Source organism: Acartia tonsa, chromosome 6 (genome assembly GCF_053477335.1).
Source record: "Acartia tonsa isolate MP-2025a chromosome 6, ASM5347733v1, whole genome shotgun sequence".
In the NCBI taxonomy this organism is placed as follows: Eukaryota; Metazoa; Arthropoda; class Copepoda; order Calanoida; family Acartiidae; genus Acartia; species Acartia tonsa.
The window spans coordinates 1,393,416-1,418,582 of record NC_137265.1 but is presented as its reverse complement, the minus strand read 5'-3'; the positions used below and the strand labels follow the sequence as shown (position 1 = coordinate 1,418,582).

Genomic DNA, 25,167 nt, shown 5'->3' with positions numbered 1-25,167 from the left:
TAAAATGTCAGATCCTAACCAGGATGAGATGCGGCGGAAACGATTAGCCCGCCTCGCCAAGCTGGAGGCGGCACAGCCGTCGGCGGATGCTCTCGGCGCAAAATCTCCAACGACTGAATTAACTGGAGAACCTAGTAAAACAATTAAGGTAGAGATTTTGTTTTCAATGGCAGCTAAGATATTTCTGATATATACCTAAGATTCTCCAATGGACACTATTTAAGTAACACCACACTCTACAGGTTTCCAGCCATTTTTAACTTTGAAATACAAAACAATTATAAAGACAAAAGTATTAAAAACCCTAGATACTCAATACGAGCGAATGTTCTGTAATCATAAAAACATATGAATAAACCAATCAGCAATTAATAATCAAATTAAAGAACATCATCAAAACATTTAATATTAATTTTATTATAGATAAAATTCATATATAAATAATCTTCATAGACAAATGAACAGTTGCACATTTCCATGGATAAACAAACTGAAATATAAATAAATACATTTTAATAAATCAATAATATGATAAAACTAGACATTTAACATCAAATACAGTTTCTTTTGATGTTTTCTTTCTTCTTACTTTTTCTTAGAAGAACCTTGCTTGGCAGTCTGTTTGCGGCACCAATCCTCCCACACGGACATCTGCATTCCCTGGACTCGAACCTTGTCCTCTGCCTGCTCCAACTTACGCTCCAATTCCTTCTTTTCACTGCGCCACTCAGACTGAGCCTCGCGCCACTCAAGGAGCTCTTCATGATGCCTCTCTGCCTGGCGTGTGATATATCTCTCTGCCTCCCTACAACGAAATTCACACGCCTTCTCCGACCGCTCACTGAGCTTGGCATCAGACCTCAGCTTGTCCTTCAGCACCTCCAGCTTAACCAGATGATTGTCCCTTTGACGCAACTTATCCTCCGTCTCCTGGAGCTTCTTCACCGCCTGCCTCAGCTTCTCCTTGAGGTCTCCTATCTGACTCACCATACCTCTGAAGGTTTCGGTGTCGATGGACATCAGGGTGTAGTTGTAGGGACGGGTAACAGAACATTTTTCAGAGTCCCAGGAACGGGCACGCTTCCTACCTCGCTCCTGCTTGCGACCTCTCTGCTGAGCACCAGCCTTACCAACACCCTCACCATTCACAGGCTCCTGCTGCAACGCCTTCGCCGCCTCCACACGCTTAGCCAACTTCTTGGCCTTCTTCTTCTCCTTTACCGCCATCACCCTGGTCTTTAACTCGTACCCTAACGAGGTCAAAAGTTCGCTGGCCACATCATCCTCTGTATACTGGTAAGTATACCACAATGGGAGCGGAGCTTGGTCCACCAGCGGCTTCACAACAGCCACGTTTTGGTCAAAATGACCGTGAAAGCTGATTATCCGTGACCGGTAACGGCAAACTCCCATCGCTGACAAAACAGATCCAAGCGCTGATTTCTCCACGAAATCCTGGTAACATAGCCCCGAGGTGACCCAGTCCGAACCCTGTCGTTGGAGGAACGACTTATGAAGGTTCAACATCGGCAGCCCCTCTTCCTGCGACCTTCTAGCAATGTGGCGGTTGATATTGTTGACAGTATCCCAAGTAACAAACGAGCTTGGTAAATACCTCAGGGTACAAATGGAAATTATGTGGGCAGTCCCCTTGGCGGCCTCCAGCGCTTCATCTATCACCTTGATGATCTCCCTCTCCGGGTGCAAGCCAACAAAAAGTTGGAAGGCTGATATAGACAGCCGTTGCGGCTGTCCTTTCTCCATATAGGAAAAGATGAGCTCCAGCAGCCTCTCCGGACATAACTCGCCACAGTAGCGCCAGTTGAGTTGAGGTGGCACGCTGTCCGGTTCCTCGACGTCACTGAGATGGCAGTGAGACGTCCCCGGGCTGACCTCCAAGTCTCGCACAAACTTCAGGCTCGCTGCGTCGCAACTGAAAGAAAACACTGTATTTAACAGGTGTCAAACTTTACTTTATTTGTTTATTTATTGCAATCCTATTAACTAATACTTTTAATTCTCTTTTAAAGAATTTGTAAGAGTTATGTTGCTCAAAAACTGTAATTATCCTTTTTAAAGAAATTTTTGCTGAAAGAATTGTCAATTTAAAAACAAAAATTAAAATAAAGAAAATTATATTACAAGCTAAATTTATCAAGCTGTAACAAATTTCATCATAATAAAAATTTTTCTGTGTAAGAAAAATGAATAAAAATTTGCTTACTAGAACGACGCAAATAAACAAATAGTCTTATTTAAAAAAAACAAGAAATAAAATAGTATTAGATGTCGCAGATTAATATCATTTAGATATAAGAATAAAACTAGAAACTCGCAAATTTTTGTATGCTATTAATTTGAAAAACCACACAATTATTTTATAAATTGTTTTGTAGTTTCCCTCAAAGCCTTCGTTGGGTTATTTAAACCCTAAATGCTTTATAAAATTAGAGTTTTGCCGAAAAATAGTATTTAACTAACAAAATATCGACATAATTGTGTTAAAATGATAAGTATTTAATTACCTCATGATAACAAACAGTAGCTAAAGCACAAAGAAGGATAAGTGATGGAAATAAACAGTTAAAACCGAATGATTTTTCTAAAAATATCTTGACAACAAGTAAACGTTCGAACGCCATCACCATATTTTCTATACTGAAACTCTTTCCGCGTTTGGTTTGGTGTTTTTCCGGGAATTATTTCCATACGCGCCAAATTTGAAAAATGATTTTTCCCCAAAATTTCACTATTGAAGTGAAAGTTGTCACCTTATGCTCGGCGGGTTTCTTTTTAAAATAGAATATTTAATGTTTACGAATTTATCGCCATTATTAAAATATTACAAGTAGTAAATATGCAAAATAAAATTGTTATTATACAATAAATTATTTACAGTTGTATGTGAAATGGTGTATGTAATCTTTTTAAGATCTCATAGCCAATACCACATCATTAGGAATTTTACCTTCCTGTAGAGTCTTGGTGAGCAATTCAGCATTGGCACCAAGCTTGGTTAAAGGATCTGCAATTTGATGAGGTCCTCTTACCCAAATCAGCTGATCTAGCTCTTTACTCTTGATCATTTGCTTTACTACTCCAATCTCCCTTCTCAGCTTTCTTTCTGCCACATCTGTCGTAGAATGTACACTCTCATAAGTGTCCTTGTTATCTATAATGGCTCTAACAGGCAGATTACAATCTTCGCCTAGCAGTTCTTGTATTGTCCATTTAAATGCAACCGCTGCATCTAATCCTCTTGTAAGACTGATAGCTTCTGCCGCCAGTGTTGACGTCACCACTCTATCAATCTTGTTTGCTCTCCAGTCAATTGGTGCACATTTGCCATTGTTTGGATTGACAAGAAACAGTACATATCCTTGTGTACTGTCAGTACCACCGTTCAAGTTCCCATAGGAAGCATCAGTGAATAGCCATATTTCTGCCTTTGATAGATCACCAAGGTTTGAAAATCTCAAAATGGCTTTACTTTCCTTCAAATTAACCAAGGTTTTCTTGGCATGTTTGAGATCCGCAACTGTGCCACCCTTGAAATGTGTTGAGCATGCAATCATGTCAAATGATAAATCAGCTCTTGTTGATCTCACTGTCCAGTTTAGCTGTCCAGTCATCTTCCTTAGCAGAGACAGCTCATCAAAGCTCATTTCAGACTTCAGCTGCCTTAGCCTTGCAGGCTCAATCTCAGGAATGTTAACGTTATCAACATATTCTGATTGGTCAAGTGTGATTCCATGTTTATCCTGTGTGATCTGGAATCCAGTGTACATAAAACTTCCTCTCTCTGACTTACCAACTTTGAAAGTGCTTAGTATTGCTGGCAAAACAACTTCATGGAAGTGCTTGCCTCCTGCATTCAGGAAGTCATCCACATGCAGACCAACCAGCGCTTCTAGCTGTCCATCAATAGTCAGGTAAAATAAACCAGAGTCATAGGTACATTTCTTGAATCCTAGCTTTGTCAGCACATCTTCAACTTTAGTGTACCATTGCCTGCTAGCATCTCTAAGACCATACAAGCATTTATGTAATAACCAAAGTTTACTTAGTGCATTCGCTTCCTTTGGAGGTTTAACATACACTTTTCGGTTCAGCCTTGTGCCTTGTAGAAAAGCCGATTTTACATCGACAGTCTCTATCGCCCATCCTTTAGCTGAGGCGATTGCTAACAGGGTCCTTAGGGAGTACTTCTGCATAGTTGGAGACTCCTTAGGATACTCATCTTCCTCTTGAAACCCTCTTGCCGTCAATCTGGCTTTTACCTCTGAACCTTTTTGTGTCAGAACCCAAGTAGTGGTTATCCTTGTTTGTCCTACATCCTCAACTTCTTCATATGTGTCAAAATCCTTTAGTTTCTGCAACTCAGCAGCCTTTGCTGCATGACATTCTGGTGTATCTCTCTTCTCTTTTGGAAGCATTACAGCTAAGACTTCCTCTTGCAACCATGTTGCCAAGATTTGTTCTTCATCAAGTTCCATAATGTTGTTGGTATCTGCAGTTTTCACTGTCTTCCCATTGTCTAACCTAACCACATGTGTATCATCAACTTTTTCAGTTTCCTCTGTCACTAACATTGCTTCATCTTCATTTTCTGCTGATTTCACTTCTTGATGTGCAAAGTCAGCTGAGAATTGCTTGCCATTATCTAGCTTTACATTGTACCAGTGTTTGTACTTCCCAGCTTTCTTTCCAGCTTGACTAATGACAACTCCTCTCTCCCATTTTCCATTGTCTTTGTATTCAATTCTTTGGTTCGGTTTGAACCTATCTGGGCTTCTAATAATGTTTCTGTTATCATTAGGTGAAGCTGCAGCTTCATTTGATGAGACTTCATCTGATGTTGTTTCATTAGACACTTCATTTTCAATTGTGTCTCCTGCTGTATTTGCAACATCGGTTGATTGTTCTGCTTGCACCTCTTCTTGCTGCTCTCTTGCCTCTTCAAACTGCTCTTCCTCTTCTGATTCTTCTTCTGCCTTGATGATTTTCTTCTTCTTTGCCTTCTCGGCAGTTGCTTCAGCATCACTCTGTTTGCCCTTAATCAACCTGTTGAGCTGCTGCTCTTCATCTCGCAGCCTCTCAGAGAGTGTTTCTCCTGCTGGCCATAGGCGGTTGGCACTTACCCTTACATAACCCATGGATGTTCTGATTCCAATGACCTTGCCATCCTGAAAAATCACTTTCGCAGGACCTCTCCATTGATCATCTTTCTCACGCTTGTAGTACACAAGATCTCCTGGGTTATAATCATGATTAGCTGATCTCATCTTGCGGTTGAGAGCCAATTTCAGCTTCTCGCACTTCTCAGCTTTAGCAAAAGCTTCCCTGCAATTCTGGATTGCTCTGATGCTTTCTAGCAAAGCCTCGCTCCTTGGCTTGACCTGAGAGACAGGGATTGGATCAGTCATGATGTTGGGTAACCTTGGAACTCTCCCAAAAGTCAACTCAAATGGTGAGTATCCATAGACATTTGTGAGTGAATTCTTCACAGCACATGCCCATGCTACTGCCTGTTCTAGCGTCATCTTTGGATAGTCCCTCCTTAGAATCATGACAACAGAATCAGTGGTATCATGATTCTTCTCACCTATGCCATTTTGCCACGGTGCATAAGCTGCCGTGGTGGCATGATAAATGTTGGTGCTTGCACAGGCCTCCATCATTGCTTCATTGATGAATTCGCCTCCATTGTCGGTAAGAATGATGTCTGGAGCTGTGAAATATCTTATCCATTCTGTGAATAGTTTGTTTACAATTGTTTCTGGTTTCTTATCAGTAATCACAGTTCCAACTGTATATCTTGTGAACATATCTACAAAGTAGAGTATGTAATGTTTATCATCCCATTTCTTTAGATCCATTGATACCATGTGGTTGAAATCCTTTGCCATGGGCAGCGCAACTGCTGGTCTGTCAGGATTCCGCTTGCGCATTATGCATCCCTCACAGCCATCTATGATTGTGTCAATCATCTTGCTGAATTTCGGGTCCCATTGTTCAGCTGATTTCAATAACTCGACAAAGACTTTCTTTGGTCTGTGACCAAATTGCTTATGCAACTTTACCAACATCCTGTTTTGAACATCTTCATTCTCCTTTAGCATGTTAACAGCATGTATTTCTTGCATCAAATGATTGTCTTTGTGTTCATTGTCACCAAACAGGTTTAGAATAAAGTGCCCTGCACTCGTGGTATCAACTCTTATTGGCTTTCCATTTATTGTAGCGGTGTCATTTCCCATATCAAGTGTAATACCTAGCTGTTTCATGTGTGTCTTGGACATCAGCAATGGAATATCACTACTGATTGTATCAACTTCAATGCGATGTTGCTTTCCCGCTACTATAATTGGGATTGTGTAAGCATTTCTTGTAGGTAATATTCCTTCATTACCAAATTGGAATGTCTTCTTGCTATCATAAGGCCCTTCGATCAAATTTGTAAGCTCATCAGGAACTGACGACAGAAATATCTCCATCCATTTTTCCCCAGCCACAGAGGATGTGCAACACGAATCAAGTGCAGCACAGTTTATTGCCTCTGAAGTAAATTTGCTTAGCTCTTCCTTGTTTGTGGTAAAGAAAACTCTTTCAGACTGGTCTTCATCTGTATCTCCCTTCTCTTCATCTTCCCCTTCACTCACAACCTTATCAAATTGGGACAAAAGTGCCTCTTCTTCTTCAGCCGTTTCAACATTTATCAGGAAAACTTTACCCTTTTTACGGTTAAAATTGTTTCCTGAATTGAAGGTATTGCCATTAAATCTATTATATGGACAATCTCTGTTGAAATGTCTAAAGGAACCACAAGTTTTACACTTTAAAGGTTTCCCCGAAATGGGGTTGGGTGGATTTACAGAGTTGGCTTCCCTGCTCTCTTTAGGAACAGAACGGTAGCCATTCGAAGCATTATTATTAGACTTTTTATGATTATTATTATTGTAATTCTTTGTATAATTGTTTTTATACAAATTTTTCTTTTGCCACGCTGCATAAGCTTCTTGGTGCTCCGCAACAAAGGCTTCTAGCCCTGTTTTGGATGACCCTGACGATACGACATTACCCAGTCTATCGGATAACATGTCTTTCATCTTTTGCTTTACAGCCGTGTACATAGTATTAGTCTTAGCTTCTTTTTGTATATCTACCACTCCCTTTACTAATTCGTATTGTACCGCACTAAGCTTCGCCCCTAACATAACGATAAAAGCGCTGCATGTGTCAGTAAACGTAATTCCTAGAGTTTTGCATTTATTGTAAAAACGCTCATGCTCTTTTAGGTATTCAAGGATTGTTTGATCATTAGACCTTCTATAGGACCATATGTTGTTAAAAGCTTCGATTTCGCTCTCTCTTGTAGCCTTACCAATGTGTTTGTCCAAAAAATCAATCACAACTTTAGCCCCTTCCGCGTTTCCTATCAATGTTTCTACAGGGTGTGCGCAAAAGAAATCTTTCTGGATATTATCTCCAAAGGAGATGCTCTTATTCGGCAACGCATATGCTAACATAGGCCCCATCTTCTCTTTCTTTATATCGCAAAAACCCTGCCAAAGAAGTACGTTGTTTTTGTAATCTTCATAATGTTCAAATTTGTTTAAATCCGGCGGATCCGCCCCTATCTTCATTCCTTCCGACATTTTTGCTCTTTACCTAGGGTTTTGTACACACCTTTAAGGTTTAATAACTTTGTCTTTCAACTCTTGTTTCAGCACCACTATTTAAATGGTTGTTATTGCTACACTACTTATTTAAAATTAATTCACCAGAAATGAACTATCTAACTTTAGAGATTGTTATTCTAGTTGTTATTGTTGCGCTACTTAACTGTGTTAAATTCAAGCTTTCACTTTAGGAAAACTATTTCTTTAACTTTGTTCTCGTTGCCCAACAACTTTGTATTATTCACCTGTATGCTGCCATTTTATTAAAAAAATGCTTATATACGGTTGTGTTGTAGCCACACCTCTTTGGAGGTTAAACAAGGTCTTTTTGTATTTTTAAACACTATTGCTTTTAGAATAGCTAAGTTTTCTCTGGAATTGTAGATTTGTGGTTATTGGATTATCTTAGATCTTATATGCAGAGTGCCGTAGATCTTTTTAATTTAATTCGATTATTTAAATCTAATTAAATTAACTAAAGCTCTGTTACTACTGATATATACCTAAGATTCTCCAATGGACACTATTTAAGTAACACCACACTCTACAGGTTTCCAGCCATTTTTAACTTTGAAATACAAAACAATTATAAAGACAAAAGTATTAAAAACCCTAGATACTCAATACGAGCGAATGTTCTGTAATCATAAAAACATATGAATAAACCAATCAGCAATTAATAATCAAATTAAAGAACATCATCAAAACATTTAATATTAATTTTATTATAGATAAAATTCATATATAAATAATCTTCATAGACAAATGAACAGTTGCACATTTCCATGGATAAACAAACTGAAATATAAATAAATACATTTTAATAAATCAATAATATGATAAAACTAGACATTTAACAATTTCTATATTTCTTTTTCTGTAAGTATAAGTTACTACCAAGGTGTCTCTACGTTTTACAATTTTTTTGTTATTGATTTTTACATTTAATTGCACGGGTGCATACAGTTTTACACAAATCACTCGCTCTCGTTATTTTTAAATATAAATATCTCATATACCTATTTATTTTATTACCTACCTAAAATCTGAGTTTTTCTAAAAAATTATTGGCTTCATCTTGTTTTTTTGTTATTTACATGTAGATAAAAGTGTCCTTAATAAACTGAAGTTAGTTTGGGATCCTGTAAAAGAAGATTTTCAATGTTAAATATATTTTAGAGTCCAGAAAAGGGTTCAGTTAGTCCTCCTGTGAATATGGACACATCTTCCTCTACCTTTACTTCTAAACAGGTAATTTTCGTTTATTATCCACATTTTTAATATCAAATTTCCGACGAATACAAACCCCAAAATTATGGATTTTTATGATTAATATTACTAACAAAAATGCAACTTACAAGACAGGTTAGTTCATATTTTTTAAATCTTGCTAATATAAAATAATCCTGATTTGTCTTTATAATTCAGGGTACATCATCACTAAATATTACAAAGACAATGGAGAAAGACAGCCCAGAGGCAATGGAGGTAGGTTGCATTTTTATTAATACAGCCTCAAACTTTTCAAAGTCAATAACAGTAGCATGATTTTTCTGAAAAAGCATTACCTACCTACCTACAATCCAATAAAATTATTGCCCCCTATAATGACGTTTTTTTATTGAAACATCTTGTATGATATTGACAGCATGGAAAGAAAACAAGACAATTTTTACATAAAGCATTTATACAGTGTCAACCAATAGGTGTATATTTTTAAAAAGTTTATTACCTATAACATGGTGTTTAATTATAAAAATTTTAGGTTGGTTCATTGAAAGGTGGAGCTAGTCAAGTTTCCCTAGATTTTGACTCAGGCATAGAAAACATGGATGTAAGTACTTAGTTAAGCCTTGTTTAAACAGCTTGCAACTTTTATGCCTCGGTTTTATTTACCCTATTCGTTTTTCCATGTGTAATGTATTTGCTTCTTAATGGTTACATTTGTTTTAATTAAAAATTAGGAAATAGGAATACCCAACAGAAATAAGGTTCAAGACTACAGTCTACTTTTAAATATATGCAGATTGTTTACTGGTATTATCTTTATAAAATATCCACATTGATACATGCTTAATAATTCCTAGGATATCAATATAAACTACTTTAATCTTTTAATTTTTATAATTTAAGGCAAAAGCTAAATACCAATATTTAATATCTAGGTATGTCAAAAATTATAATCCTAATACTTTGTATTAGGGTTGGGCCGGATATCCGGTGTGGCCGGATATCCGGCCATTTTCAATATCCGGCCGGATACCGGATATTGAAACTATCCGGCCGGATATCCGGCTCTATAATTTTTCATACTTTACACCAAAAATCTCTGCTTTTTAAAATCTTAAATGGCTATAATTTTCTTATTATTGAAGCTAGAAGAACATTTTTTCTGAATAAGTTTAACTTTATGTAAATTTATATAAGATTTCTGAAGAAATTTTTTTTTTACTACTTTAATATCTGGTAATTTGGCCGGTTATCCGGCCGGATATCCGGCAATTTGGCCTGATAACCGGATATTTTCCGGATATCCGGCGTTGGCCGGATATCCGGCCCAACCCTACTTTGTATGCAGGTTGACGAGAAGAAAGAATCTCCAATGAAAAGAAACCGCACGACAAGCTCGGCTAATTATGAGATTAGTGAGGAAATGCTTCGCTCCGTTGTCCAGAATATTCTTAATGTTTCCCTGCCAGGCACAGGTAGGGGGTTCTTCTTCGACGTGAAATGTAACGCTTTCTTTGCCTCTTGTGGGCAATGGGGCTTTCCATAACACTATGACTCCAGTAACAATAACCATGGGTAACTAACTTTTTTGAGCTAACACTCGGGGTATGAGGTTAAGTAAGACCAAATATACTTATAACCAACTGATTGCATGACCCTTGTCTGAAAGTCCTTACTGTGCATTGTAATGATATGTACCTGTTTTAGGGCCAAGGCAATCCCTCTAGTCTTTTTAACTATAGTAGTAGTAGTGACGTGATCTGGTCCAGAGTTGAACCCGACACGTTATGAATTATGCTAATGCCACGGAAAAAGCTTTCTCTAGGTGTCAGGACTCAGGTTGTAATCTGTCCTGAACTGCGTCAATACAAGATACCTTATTCATTAATAGCGGTTGCGGCACGCATCTAGGGGGCTCTATGAATGTCATTCTTTATACTTAAGCCACACATTTAATAGGGTATTTATTGTAGATGAAACAGCACGAGCCGCTTCATTGAGCTGTCCCGCCGCCAGTGAGATGCTGGAGGACGGCTGCATAGTTACAGCTGCTGACCCTAACCTTATTAGTCTAGTCCTCTCTGATATTAGTGCTCAACTAGCTTCTAATCTACCTCCTGAAAAGGTTATTTTTTTATTTTTCTGTTTCGAAAAGAATGAATCTTTTAAAATCTGGGTAAATTCTAGGAAGTGAATTATAGAAAAAACCAAGAACATTAATTCTTAGGACATTGATATGTAGCACTTAATTTTTTAAATTTTTAAATAAGCCTATTAAAATATTGCTAGAATCCGGTTCCGAATCTGGAATCCGCCAAAAATAAGAATCCGGAATCCGCGAGAATCCGCCAGTTTTTGGACGGATTCTTGTAAGAATCCGAATCCGGTCAAAAAAATTTACGGATTGCCATCCCTAGTAAAGTAAAGTTAATCATAATTCTATTTAATTTAGGTTTTAAAATTTCTGTTAGAAATTTACAAGCGTACACATACAGAGGAAGCAAACTTGGGACGCCGAGCAGCTGTACCTCCCTTATCTGATGTTATTGTAGCAATAAGGTAAGTTCATTTTTTTGGGGTGGAGGGGAGGGGGGGGGGTGGAGAAATTTTTGTGTTAGCCATTTTTAATGCCTTTTATTTATTTGAATGGCCGAAAGTACCTCTTAAACAATGGTCCCCAAAAAGTTTTCTTCCTATCCCACTTTTTTAATTTCACCAAAAAGTGTAAGAAAATTATTTATGTTCTATGGTTTGATGTCATGATCTGCCGAGATAGTTTACGAACATCTACAAATGTCTCAACTTTGCGAATCTTAACCATTTTTCATCGAATTTGTAAAGTTTGTCGCCTAAAGTATTAGATAAAAATCTGTAGACGTTTGTGGTGTTTGTTTGTCTACACTAGTAAACAGACTAGATAGAGAACATTTTTTTTTCATTTAAAAACAGCCTAAGTCATCATGAAAACGCATCTTATTTAAATGTTGGTTTTACTATGGAAAAAATACTATACTTTTGTAATCAAAATTTCCATAAAGTAATTTTTCTTAATATATTCTATATTTGTAGGACCCAGTGTTTAAACTTTATAAGTTTGTTCCTGGAAGGTGGTTGGCAGGATTCTGCTACACCATACAACTATTCTCCACTGTACACTGCCATGCAGGCGGAGGATTTTCCACCAGCTTTTCTACCTGCCCTTATTGATATGCTTTATAAGGTAAGATTCTTTAGTAAGCCCTTGAAATACGAAAGATATTAGGCCAATTCTATCAGCTAACACAGGAGATTTGTTTTCCTTAACCTTAAATTGTAATTAAAATAGATACAAAGAAATCTGTAAGAAAAGAATATGTAGAAGTCTTTATTATATTCAAAAAGCTTCCCTCTTACTTGAATGCTTCAGAATCAATATTACTGAATATGTCAAGTTTTCTGTTCTGCTATTGAATCACTGGTCATCTTGTTACATACATATTTTTATACGAAATATTTCTTAATATTTGAATAGGTACCTAAATTTTATTTAATTCAGGATGAGAGTAGATTTGATGCAGTCTTTAGTCCCCTGTTAAACCATTGTCTAAAGTAAGTCAAGTTTAGTAATATTTTCCTTATATAATAATCAAATATTTCATTCTTTAGAAAATTGTTCATTTTTACGTGATTTTAAAAATTATGTATACCTAGTCATTATCAAGGAACTTAAAAACATTTATAATGTCAATAGAAATTCATTGATAAAATGTTAGGAAATTAAACTTCATTAATAAATAAGCATTAAATTATTCCATAAAACATTGTAAGATCCCCGTAATGAAACTAAATGTATGCTAATTTATCTGTTTCTAAAATCTTTTTATTTAACTTTGTAGTGAGATGAGCCAGAAAAAATTGACAGACGAGAAGTGTGTCCAGCCCGTACTGGTACTGCGGCAGCTTACAGAGGTTAGGCTCACCTCAGGAGAGCGCCCTGTCTGTGATCTCATTGTCAAGCATCCACAGTTTCTGCCCGAGGGTCTGGGTCCGTCTGCTGGCCTCCAGGTGGCAACAACAAGCTTCCTGGGAGCCTTCCTGGCGCCCAGTGTCTTTCCAGAAGAGGATACAGGTACTAAATGATTTTGTTATCCTCTGGACTTTAGATAAGCCTTATTTCCTTAGCTACTTTTTTCTTTTATGGATCTTCATGTTTAGTTTACTAATACCTACCTAATCTTGTTAAATATAACACGTTGTTATCTAATATATATACAATACTTGGAGTGGAGGTAGGGAACATTGAACTGTAAAATACTCTGGCCACAGTTTTACAATTTCTTTTATAAGTTGGCTCCAAAACAATGGGCACTTTTAAGTTTTATTGAATTTAGGTTGTTTGTGTTCAAACTTTAATTAATAATTTTTATCTACACAAGGGTTAATTTGGTTTATCATCATCAGGGATGTACAATCTTTTAATGTTTGCTGTTTAGGCATAGTTGAGAAGTACTTCAAAGAAAAGATATCCTCTTCTCAAGTCAAGACAATAGCCCCTGAATATCAGGTTAGAAAAAAGTACATTTCTTGAAAAAGATTCTAGAGCCTCAGGTATTGACGATCGTTGTTGACCGACTATTGGTAAAAAGGAAACGAATTTTCGGTATTTATGTTTCTTGTCCGGCCTATACGTTGGTAAATAGTATCAAATAAGGCTTAAGTTCAGTAATATTGTTGCCTGAAAAATATAATATTTTTTGTCTTTTTTTCCTCGAAGTTCCTTGTCGAGCACTGTACCCACCATCCCCCTTATTTTTGAAATAATGTGAGGGAGGGTAGTTTTTGTTTGTTTTATACTTAAGGTCAAGATACTGGTACTTGGCAATGAAGAATGTATATGCCCTGCAAGGTTTGGGTGTTAGGCACAGCGAATAAAGATACCCTACCTTAGTGAAATTTTTAATAATGAGCGGGAGTGCTTATTAAGCACATTTTAAATCATGATATTTTGTATTTTAATTTGTCTATTTACAATTTTAGAAAGACTTGGATTTCCTGCGTAGCCAGCTGCACGCAGTGATGCACTGCCTGGTGGTGAACCCTTCCTCCAGGGAGCAGACAATCAACTACATAGCCAAGCTTCTCAATATTAACAGTAAAAGACAACAGCTTCAGGTTAGTTATCAAACTTACAAAAAAAAATTCAGTCAGATAGATTTCTATTTGAGAGGGAGTGGACATTGGGCTTTTTATTACACTAGTCACCAAAGTTTTATAATAAAGTTTTTTTATTCGTTGACTTAAAAACTTTTGAGACTTTTATTGAATTTTGATTGATTGGTTCATTAAGTTTGGTGTCTAAACATTTAAACCACTAATTTTAATCTACGATTATGGCTGGTGTCCTACTGTGTGTAGATTTGAAGTAGTTATCCTAAATGTTTCAGCCAATAAACTTTCTCTATCTATTTAATTGTGTAGGCAAATGAGCGTATGAATGCTGGCGATGGCTTGATGTTGAACCTGATGTCTGTAATGCAGTTATTATCAACGAAGGTCAGGATGGACAAGGTTGACCCAAACTATATTCATTCAGATAGATGCAGGTAACTTTTTTGGAATATTAAAGAGTTTTTGATTTAAAGAAAGGGGGGCGGGGGAGGGAGGACTTTTTTTTTGGAAATTATTTTTTATTTTTAGACCGTTGGAGATATTATATAATACCAATTCAAATTCTAATTTTTCATTTCTGAGTTCTCAATCACATATTGCCCTTAGTATGATACAGCTTTAAACCGTACCATAACTATTACTTAAAAAAAATTGTAGATTTAACTTGACCCGTGTTGGAGTTCATATTGATTATGTATACACAAAGCAATTCCTTTCTATGTTACATGACACCAAGAATTAAAACAATGTAACTTTCTCAGATTTGAACTGACTGATGAAGCAAGATTGAAGAATAGTTGTCAAGAAGCACAGGAGTATTGCGAGGCCCAGGCCAAAGAAAATGGGCCCAGCAAGGACCCAAATTTCCCCACAGAATGTTGGTTTCTCGCCCTCTACTCACATCACATTTGTAAGTAAAGTTTTATTTTATTTAAAGGGGGGGGGGGGGCGAAAGTGACACTTTTTGAAACCAAAACTAAAAGTCAACAAAGGAACTCAACTAAAAAAAGAGTTACAGGTCTCAGATTTTGCATGGCAGTTGCTTTACAGGGGTAAAATATGGAACTGTGAAGAAACGGCGGCGCAACCGCCGAAAACCGCCGTTTCCCGCCGAAATTTTTTTTGCCTTTTCACGGCGGTTTTCGGCGGTTGCGACGCCGTTTCTTCACAGTTCCATATTGTACCCCTATAAAGCAACTGCCATGCAAAATGTCAGACCTGTAACTCTTTTTTTAGTTGAGTTCCTTTGACTTTTAGTTTTGGTTTCAAAAAGTGTCACTTTCGCCCCCCCCCCCTTTTTACATGTTGCAGATTGTAATGGGCTGGTCATTACACTAGTCCCCAAAGCTCCATATATTACGTTGGCTTTATTACTTTGTGGACTTTAATTAAATGATTGGTTCTCTCGTAAAGTTAAGTGTCTAAACGATTCAACCAATAATTGTAATCTACAGAAGGGGGAATTTTGTGAATCATTAGGTATGTGGATATACATAAATTTATCGACCATTGTCTTATCCCTTTTTAGATCCCTCGGTATTGTAATGTACAGTAGTTAACAGTGCATTTTGTCTCAATAATGCTTCAAATTTGTCAGGCATCCAGCCGATCCTGCGTCGCTACCAGCGCAGACTGAGACATATTCGTGAGCTTCAACACAGGCTGGATGAACTAGAGAAGTCTGAACCCGCATGGAAAAATCATCCCTCGGCTCATAGAAACAAACAAATGATTAAGGTATTATCATCAAATTTACATATTGGTAAATATGTTCAGAAAGGGTGTAAATCCCCACTAGCCCAAACCTTTCAGAAACTTTAAAAATTTGAATAGTTGATTAAAACAATATTTTTAGTATTTTACACATATTTATGAACGATTTCGTTACCGTTAGAATATTTTAATAAAGGTTCAGACAAAAAAAACTTTTTTATATCTTAGGATTGATTTGAAATTTGCTTAAAAATCAAATTGACAACTTTTAAAATTGTTTTGCCAATAAATTTTGTTTTTTTTTAGACACTGAAGCACCAAATAAAGAAGCAGTCAAGGTCTCGTGCCTGTGCTGATATTGGCTTACTTGATCAGACACTTTTCACTAGGTATGTCATTTAATTTTTCTATAACTTATACAAATATTTTGGGGATGTGTTCTAAAAAGTAAAAGAATGGAGGGTGCACGATGTATATGTAACTCTACCAAATTGGGGGTGGAGACCCTGTGCCGACTTTTAATTGGGTCTTTTAATATCAGCAAATAGCGTCGAATTTATAAACAGAGTCAAGTCGCTACAAAAAGGCAGAAAGCAATTTGCTAGCTGACGAAAATGGTCCCCAACACATTTTTGTCTAGGTTTTACTTTTACATTAAGCAGTCCTAACTGATCAGAACCAAACCTACACTAGATTCTACCTAATTATAAAATATCCATTCCCTTCTAAAACCACTTCTTAACATACCTACCCAGCTGACATAAAACCCATATCATTTATTTTCCCCTTTGTAACCGTACTTACTTAGACTAACTAGGAAACAAGGACTAGTGGATAACTGACCAGGTTGCAAAATTTAATTTAATTTTTCCAATAAAATTTTTATTTTTTATTGGAATTCTAATAATATATCAAACCCTTAATTTCCCCTTATCATCCAATATTACATACCAGGTGACTATACAAATTCCTAAAGCCTAAAAATATGTTTAAATATTTTAAATTTTTTAGTTTCTAAATTTAAAAAAAAACAACTTATAACCCCCAAAAGAATAAGAATAAAAAAAAACATATATATGCCAAAAATCAATAAGAAGAAAATGGGAGAGGTGGGTGGGACAGCTAAGTAAAACAATAATCTCAATAATAAATAAAATATGAAAAGGAAACATTTATCAACTTACCTATCTAGTTTTTTCACTAAAACACAAAATGATAAAATATCCTTTAATAGTCCCGTTCAGCTAAATGATTTCCCAACGACTGGGTACAATTAGACTAAACATAATTCCCCCCCCCCCCTTTTCAATTCCCCCTTGATGTACCCCAGCCCCTTGGATACATTCCCTTTTCCCTTAACTTCAGTAACAATAGAGAGAAGGGGATATACGAAAATTGTACTTATTTAAATGATTACTTATAATGGAAATGTTTAACAATTAATCATTGTAATGAGTGAGACAATATGTTTTTTTTTTATTTTTTTTTTAAATTCAAAAATCTTCGATTTAATTCTTATTGTAGGTTAGCCCTTCTCAGCCGACATCCTTAAGATACTTAACCGCTTGAATATTATTCATAACATTGAGCAGCTTAAGTTTACATTATTGTTCTAAGAAAACATATCAGAATTTAACCCATGTGTTAAGTTTTATTAATGATTTTTTTGTCAAATATAAAGAAATGAAAGCCAATAATGGATTAAATTATTATATGCAATTGAAATCTTGTTATCATGAAAATATAGTTGATTTTTTTAATTTAGATGCATGAACTTTTACTCGAGTGCTGCCGAACATATGCTCAGGTAAGAAATGTTACTAAAATCAATAAAAAAAAAACTAGCGGATGCGCCCATAGCACCTAGGGAATTTGTACTTGTAGGAATAGGAATGGGTAGAAAAATAGGTTAAAACCATACCATACGAAAACTTAAATATAAATTAGCTGAAAACCATCTAAAGACCTATGTGAAGCTTTCTTAGACTCCAGAACTCATTTGGTTTAATAGTTATCAAGATCTTAAGTTTCAGACAAAAAAACCTACTACTTTATAAAATACTAGCGGCTTCGCCCCTAGCCTCTAGGGGCTTTGCCCCAAGAGGTATAATCTATTACTTACCCAGCAGAACAGATCGCAAATTTTCGCACCTACCCAGCAGGAAAACATTTTCTCGATTAAATAACGAATTCGCAAAATTCGTAAAAAAAAAAAAAAAAAAAATAGCGATTAAATTACGAATTTGCAAAATTCGTAAAAAAAAAAAATGGGGAGGATTTTTTGTTTTTGGTGGGGTTGGGGGTGTCCCACCCCCCAAGAAAATAGCTTAAAACCACCGCAGGACCAATAGGTATATACCCTGAAGAGTAGAATCCGATCGGTTTAGTGGTTACCGAGATCTTAAGCTTCAGACGGACGGACAGACAGACAGACAGACAGACAGACAGACAGACAGACAGACAGACAGACAGACAGACAGACAGACAGACTACTTTGTTTTATAGAAGATGTTGATAAATTAGATTAATTAAAAAATAAGATTAATTTTGTTTTAAAGGTATATGTATTTGTTCTAATTTTAATAGACTCCTTTACTAGATAGGAACTTTAAAAATATCTATTCAAATCTAAAATGTAATTAAAAGCTTATACCAACGACGAAACTATTTCGGAAAAAAATCACGAAACATATAGGTGATTTTCAGTTGTCGTTGTTGGGCAACACTTAGTAAAATTGACGACCTTTTTATCTGCCCCCAAAATATTAGGTATTCTAGATTTATTTCGCTTATACGGCTGTACCTTATTCTTGGTAATTTAGATTTGTTGATCCTGTGACGCCCCTGCAGCCTCGCGTACCCTTTGCCCCAGAGCCCAATCCTTTGTTTGCCATGCTTCCAGAGTGGGTCGTTGATGATATTGCTGACTTCTTGCTGTTTGGCGTTCAGGTAACCTATTCATATTAATCCTCTGAAATAAGCAAAAGCAGTTACCCTGCTTTAATTGTTGTTTGTATGGTTGTATCATATGATGCATGCTTAGGAAGATTCTGCATTCAGTATATTTATCAGGCTTTTTATTTGGGGGTAAAAGCAGGGGTTAATATTCTGCACAAGATTCATTTTTCCCCCCTGCTGCCATTTTTTATATTTTTCCTCCTCTTAGTTTTTTCCAGCAAGGAAAGGTAAAAAAATGTAAAATATTTTCAGAACTCTTATTTTATTCATTTCCCCTCTCCTACATTTTCTTTTATTTTTTTTCACCAAGGAGGGGGGAAAAATAGAAAAAAAAATTTTCTTCATTTTAACATTTTTCCCCCAACCACATTTTTTTCCCACCCCTTTAGCAGGTTCGACCATGCACAATATACACCCCTTGGTAAAAGATTTCCCTCACGAGTTTAGGTTACTTGGTTACTCTATATTATTATATCTATTATAGTTTCTACCCTGGGTAGTCTCCTCTAGCTTGGATAATACAATATTGGTTACTCTATATTATTATATCTATTATAGTTTCTACCCTGGGTAGTCTCCTCTAGCTTGGATAATATAATATTGGTTACTCTATATTATTATATCTATTATAGTTTCTACCCTGGGTAGTCTCCTCTAGCTTGGATAATATAATATTGGTTACTCTATATTATTATATCTATTATAGTTTCTACCCTGGGTAGTCTCCTCTAGCTTGGATAATACAATGTTGACCTGGTTGCTTGCCTGTCTCGCTCATCCACAGGAATATTTTATGTCTTCGTATCTTAACACAAAGAGAAAGGTCAATAGTGACTAAATAAATCTTCTTTCTTTGAAAAGAAAATGTAAATATAGAGTAATACTTTGAGCGCAAATACATACCTAAAGAGCTAATATTTCGTTAGATTTAAAATACCTTTGAATAATGATCATAGAACCTAAAAAATCTAATAATTGATTTTGTAAAACTTATAGGTATGTTTATCATGGCTTTATGAAATTTAGGTTCTTTGTTTAACACCAGTCTTCAAAATGCTCAAAAAATGGTTTTAGGTCTCTAAAATGTAATTTTGGTATCACAAAGACATAAAATATTTGATTGTAGTACTTCAACAACCCTTATCTTGTAAGCAAACTTGTTGAGGTGTTATTTGTTGTGAATCCGGTTGTGCAAGAAAAAACTACGGAAATTTATTCAAGGTATTTTTTATCAATTTGTTTTTTTTTCATGTCTGCAAGGGGAGAACACTTGCAGACAAGAAAACTCCCATTATTGTCTCTGATAATCCAAAAGCATTTATTAGCATAGCTGTGTTATGTTTTGAATTTTTTTATCTATAATATAGATTCTATATGCCACATTTTTCATTTGCCTATAATAGGTATTGGTAACCCATTCAGTCCATTCAGCTGTTAAATGCAACCCCTGCGGGCTATTCTTTTGTACCAATTTAACCTCACCTAAGCTAACTTAACATAGGATAAAACATCCAAAGACTAAGTTTCCTTAAACAAAATCACACTGTTATCACTATATTTATATCTGTTATTCTACCCAAAAAAATGACTTCATTGTTTGTCCATTTAGGATCATGTCACACCCAATCTGCGAAGAGTTCTTGCCCAGCGCACTCATGCGCTTCTACACAGATGTCGAGCAGACCGGCTCCAGCAACGAGTTCTACGAGAAGTTCACCACTCGCTACCACATCTCCATCATCATGAAGTCAATGTGGGAGTCGGCAGTGCACAAGATTGCCATCATCTCCGAGTCAAAGAACGGCAAACAGTTTATTAGGGAAGATTTGTTTGGATATTATTAGTGACTAGTATTTTATGCCAACATGCAAATTTTGTCTTGGTTTTTTAAGAAATAAGTTAAATACACTTCATGAACAGGGATCTGAAGAGATAAGACAATGGCCAATGGATTGGTGTACTGTACATCCCCAATCTTAATACATAGAATTACTCCTTCTTAAACTACAATTAGTGGTTGAATCGTTTGGACACTCAACTTATAAAGCAACCAATCAAAATTCATTAAAAGTCACCAAAGTTTTTAAGCCAACGAATAAGAAAACTTTATTATAAAACTTTGGGGAATAGTGTAATGAAAAGTCCATTGTCCCCTCTCTCAAGCTTCATGAAATTATCACTCTAAGATTTATTATAAAACTGTTTTTGAAAATCCATTAAATCCAAACTTTCTGATGAACAGATTCATCAACATGATGATGAACGACACAACCTTCTTGTTGGACGAGTCTCTGTCTGCCCTGACCAGGATCCACGAGGTCCAGGAGGATATGGCCGACCCAGCAAAGTGGGCTGCACAGGATCAGGTTAGGAAATAATGTGTGTTAGTTTTCTGTTTGTATGTCACAATAATGTCTGTCTGCTTGTGCCGAAGGATCTCATGAACCGCTGAACCAATATGGTTCTCCTTTACAGTGTAGCTTCTCAAAGGTCATGGAAAGGTTGCTATTTTAAGGGTATGGTACCACCACCCTCCTAAGAGAAATCGCAAAAAAAATTACTAAACCTATCTAGCGGCGAAAAAAATATATTTTGGTTAACAGCTGATCTTAACATAGATTTTAAAGAAAACATCTTACGTGCCCCTAGAGGCCTCGGGGGGGGGGGGGGGAGAGGTAGCCAATAAACTAAGGAAAACCATTTTACCTCCCAACTGATATCATCAAGTTTCTTTGCATCGCTTCCAATAATTTTGAAAATTCTAATTATTAGGAGACGCGACAGAGCCGACATAGACAGTTGAACCAGGATGAGAGACAGTGCAGGTCATACCTCACTCTGGCCAGAGAAACTGTTGACATGTTCCACTATCTCACGGAGGGGGTTTCTGATGTTTTCCTCCGCCCAGAGTTGGCTGACAGACTCGCGGCTATGTTAGGTATATCTTATTTTTATCAATAAAAATCTGTTTATTGAAAATCACCTAAAAATCATAATATAACTAAAAATATCACATTTAGACTCAACTTATTTTTTTGTCGAAACCAATCTCCTTCTCCCCCCCCCCCCCCTAAAAAATAAAAAAGAATTAAGTTTCTGTGAGAGGGAAACACTATTCTTACCTCAAGGGATAGTTGCATGAAGTGCATTTTAGAAAATTGATTTCAAGCATAAGTTACAAGTAAACCATCAAACATTTATAATTTTTTATTATAATAAATACAAACAATTAGACATCACTAATTCAGTCGTCATGCTGTTTTTGTGAAAATAAGCCAACAATATAAATTGAATTAATTTCAAGAATACGATTTTCAAGTCTTGATATTTTTTAAGCTAGGTACTTGGTAGAAAATTTAAAATCTTTTAAATATATACTCTATAAATGTAGTTTAAACCATTGAACATAAAAAATATACAGTTCACTAGTTTAAATGCATTTATTGCAACTACCCCTTTTTTCAAGTTGTAATTTAGTTAGAAATAGCAAATTATCATCTTAAATCTATGCCTTCTTCCAATAAACTAAGAAATATATAGAAAAAGACTTTAATTAAAACAATTATCTAATATTCGATTTTGTTTAATTCAAAAATATATTTAGACGCTGTACTAGAGCAGTTGACCAGCGGGCCAAAGTGTAGAAATCTGAAGGTAAAGAATCCAGAGAAGTATGGTTGGGAGCCGAAGTGGCTGTTGTCCCACATCATAGACATCTACCTGCACCTGGCCAGTGATAAGATGGCGCAGGCTATGGCCAATGATGAGCGCTCATTCAAGATTGAAACTTTCCAGGTAATTCAGGAACTAAATATAGCTTATTAACGAAAAACCAGGGATCTAAAGGAATAAGAGTAAGACAATAGCCGATAAATTAATGTGAATCCTGTAGATCTGTAGATTATGATTAGCAGTTGAAACGTTTTGACACTTAACTAAATGAAACAAAATGCAATAAAAGTCATCAAAGTTGTTGAGCCAACGGTTAAGAAAACGTTATTATAAAACTTTGGGGACTTGTGTAATAAAAGCTTATTGTCCCCTCCCTCCCTGTGAAGAACGCAGCTTGTTAAAAGGTCAGAGATACTTTTTAAAGATAGGTAACTTTTATAATTTTCTTTCATAAATAAATACGGCCGGATATGGTTACTGATTGCTTGTAAAGAGCAATAGCTAGCTTTGATAATAACGACTGGAAACGTAAATTTTCTTTTTTTAAAGGATGCAATCAAAAGAATGGAGACAACTCTGAGCCGCGCTCAGTCAGATGTACAAAAGTTTAAAGGTCTGGCGGACCAGGCTAATGCTCTGGTCATTGAAAGGATGAAGCAGGAACTTACCTGGGAAAATGTACCGGAGGTAAGAAACAGAAAAAGTATTAAAACTATATTTTATCATAATTGATGATTTTTATGTCTTTTTTTGCTTTCTAGTCATCAGTTTGTACATTGGGACATATAAAATTATGGTCTCCAAAAAATTTGTTTGTTCGTACTTTTGTGTGTCCCTCTTTGTAACATGTTACACTTTTTCACACTAACTCTAACTCTGGATAAAGTTAGGCTAGAAGAATGTTCTTTTATGGTATTAAGATTGTCTGACCAGGACACTACGCCGTGCGCCTCTTGTCATCTAACTAACTTCGCAATTTTAATTTTTATATGTTGAACGTTAGTATGTCTTTACTGTAATCTTTTATCAATTCAAATTAATTTTTCATGAAAACTAGTCTTATTTTATTAAATATCTTTCCTGCTTGTTAATTCTCAGAATTTTTTTTATTCCAAATCATTCTAGGAGTTCGAGGATGCTGTTATGGGAGAATTGATGGAGGACCCCGTAGTTTTACCAACCAGTGGCAAGGTTATGGATAGAAGGCACATCATCAGGTAGGACCCCGTAGTTTTACCAACCAGTGGCAAGGTTATGGATAGGAGGCATATCATCAGGTAGGACCTCATAGTTTTACCAACCAGTGGCAAGGTTATGGATAGGAGGCATATCATCAGGTAGGACCTCATAGTTTTACCAACCAGTGGCAAGGTTATGGATAGGAGGCATATCATCAGGTAGGACCTCATAGTTTTACCAACCAGTGGCAAGGTTATGGATAGAAGGCATATCATCAGGTAGGACCCTGTAGTTTTACCAACCAGTGGCAAGGTTATGGATAGGAGGCATATCATCAGGTAGGACCTCATAGTTTTACCAACCAGTGGCAAGGTTATGGATAGGAGGCATATCATCAGGTAGGACCTCATAGTTTTACCAACCAGTGGCAAGGTTATGGATAGAAGGCACATCATCAGGTAGGACCTCATAGTTTTACCAACCAGTGGCAAGGTTATGGATAGAAGGCACATCATCAGGTAGGAAGTGACAGGTTTAATATAATCCAGAGATCTAGAAGGGATAAGACAATTTTCGATAAATTGATATACATCCCCAATGATGATACACAAAATACCCCTTCTGTGTACTAAAGTCCCCAAATTTGTTAAGCCAACGTTACTAACAAGTAAATATTTATCTTTTTTTTCAGGCATCTGCTTTCAACTCCAAACGACCCCTTCAACCGACAGCCCCTGACAGAGGATCAGTTAACACCTGCTACAGAGCTGAAAATTAAAATTCAAGAATGGAAGAAGGATCAAATCCAGAAACAAAATGCGAAGAATCAATAATTTGAAACAAATCTGTAGATGGAAATTACATAAAAAAAACATGGGGAGGATTTCAGACACTGACTAAAACCTGTTTGTAATTTTTTCGCCAGTCAAAAAAAATAAACTTCTTTTTAACAATTTCAGTAGGTATGAATTGGCTTTGATAACTTTTTTTTTAAAAGTTAACAAAAAGTTATGGACAAACTAGTTTTTCTTTGGTTTAGTAAAAATATTTCTTTTCAAATATCTTATTAGACAAATCTTAAATTTTATATCAAACATAAGTCTTGTGAATATCTGTTTAATATTAATTTATTAGGTAAATAACACTTAAAGAAAATAATTTATTGGAATCATTATTTAAAGTTTTTTTTCCGTTTTAGATAGGTACCTAATAACTTAAGGTTGTACATTTTCTGTATCAATCAATTTTAAGAATTACATTTAGCTCCCTTAAAGTAAAAGCTTCTTATTTTATTCTTTTTAAATTCTAAGGTTTTTAGTTATATATTTAGTTTTTTTTTATTTAAATGATTCATTGATTTATTATGGGGTAAACGATGTATTTTGTTAAAAAGTTCTCATCAAGACTTGAACTAATAGTTTTAGTTAATTTTTTTTTCGTTAAAAACTTTTTAAAGTAATAAACATTGGGTTTAAAATATGCTATGTCTTGTCTTTTTCTTTTAATATATTTATACCAAAATATACTGAAAAATACATGACAAAAAATGTACCATTAAAGAAAGACTTAATATTTCTTATTAGAA

The 25,167-nt window shown here is 35.7% G+C and overlaps 2 protein-coding genes across 6 annotated transcripts; one reads left to right on the top strand and one right to left on the bottom strand.

The window, feature by feature from the left end:
* The first annotated feature begins 4 nt into the window (after positions 1 to 4).
* Positions 5 to 24,545, top strand: Ube4B (Ubiquitination factor E4B). Of its 5 annotated transcripts, none has more exons than XM_080162960.1 (28): positions 5 to 148; positions 8,862 to 8,933; positions 9,111 to 9,170; positions 9,448 to 9,516; positions 10,261 to 10,387; positions 10,886 to 11,037; positions 11,365 to 11,471; positions 11,982 to 12,132; positions 12,448 to 12,500; positions 12,788 to 13,020; positions 13,385 to 13,455; positions 13,929 to 14,063; positions 14,370 to 14,494; positions 14,822 to 14,970; positions 15,658 to 15,797; positions 16,080 to 16,162; positions 17,539 to 17,580; positions 18,596 to 18,722; positions 19,438 to 19,515; positions 19,858 to 19,952; positions 20,341 to 20,550; positions 20,974 to 21,097; positions 21,504 to 21,669; positions 22,336 to 22,526; positions 22,953 to 23,090; positions 23,529 to 23,594; positions 23,955 to 23,980; positions 24,274 to 24,545. In XM_080162960.1, the coding sequence occupies exons 1-28, from the start codon at positions 5 to 7 to the stop codon at positions 24,413 to 24,415; spliced, it is 3,276 nt and encodes a 1,091-aa protein (XP_080019086.1). In that variant the 3' UTR covers positions 24,416 to 24,545. The 5 variants fall into 5 exon arrangements, with proteins under 5 accessions (XP_080019086.1, XP_080019088.1, XP_080019082.1 ...); XM_080162962.1 differs by lacking the exon at positions 23,955 to 23,980 and adding an exon at positions 23,895 to 23,920; XM_080162956.1 differs by lacking the exon at positions 23,955 to 23,980 and adding an exon at positions 23,835 to 23,860.
* On the bottom strand, positions 192 to 2,730 carry LOC145321545 (uncharacterized). The gene is made up of 2 exons (XM_080162955.1): positions 2,526 to 2,730; positions 192 to 1,933 (listed from the first exon to the last, which is right to left on the bottom strand). The coding sequence occupies exons 1-2, from the start codon at positions 2,528 to 2,530 to the stop codon at positions 586 to 588; spliced, it is 1,353 nt and encodes a 450-aa protein (XP_080019081.1). The 5' UTR covers positions 2,531 to 2,730; the 3' UTR covers positions 192 to 585.
* Positions 24,546 to 25,167: the final 622 nt, after the last annotated feature.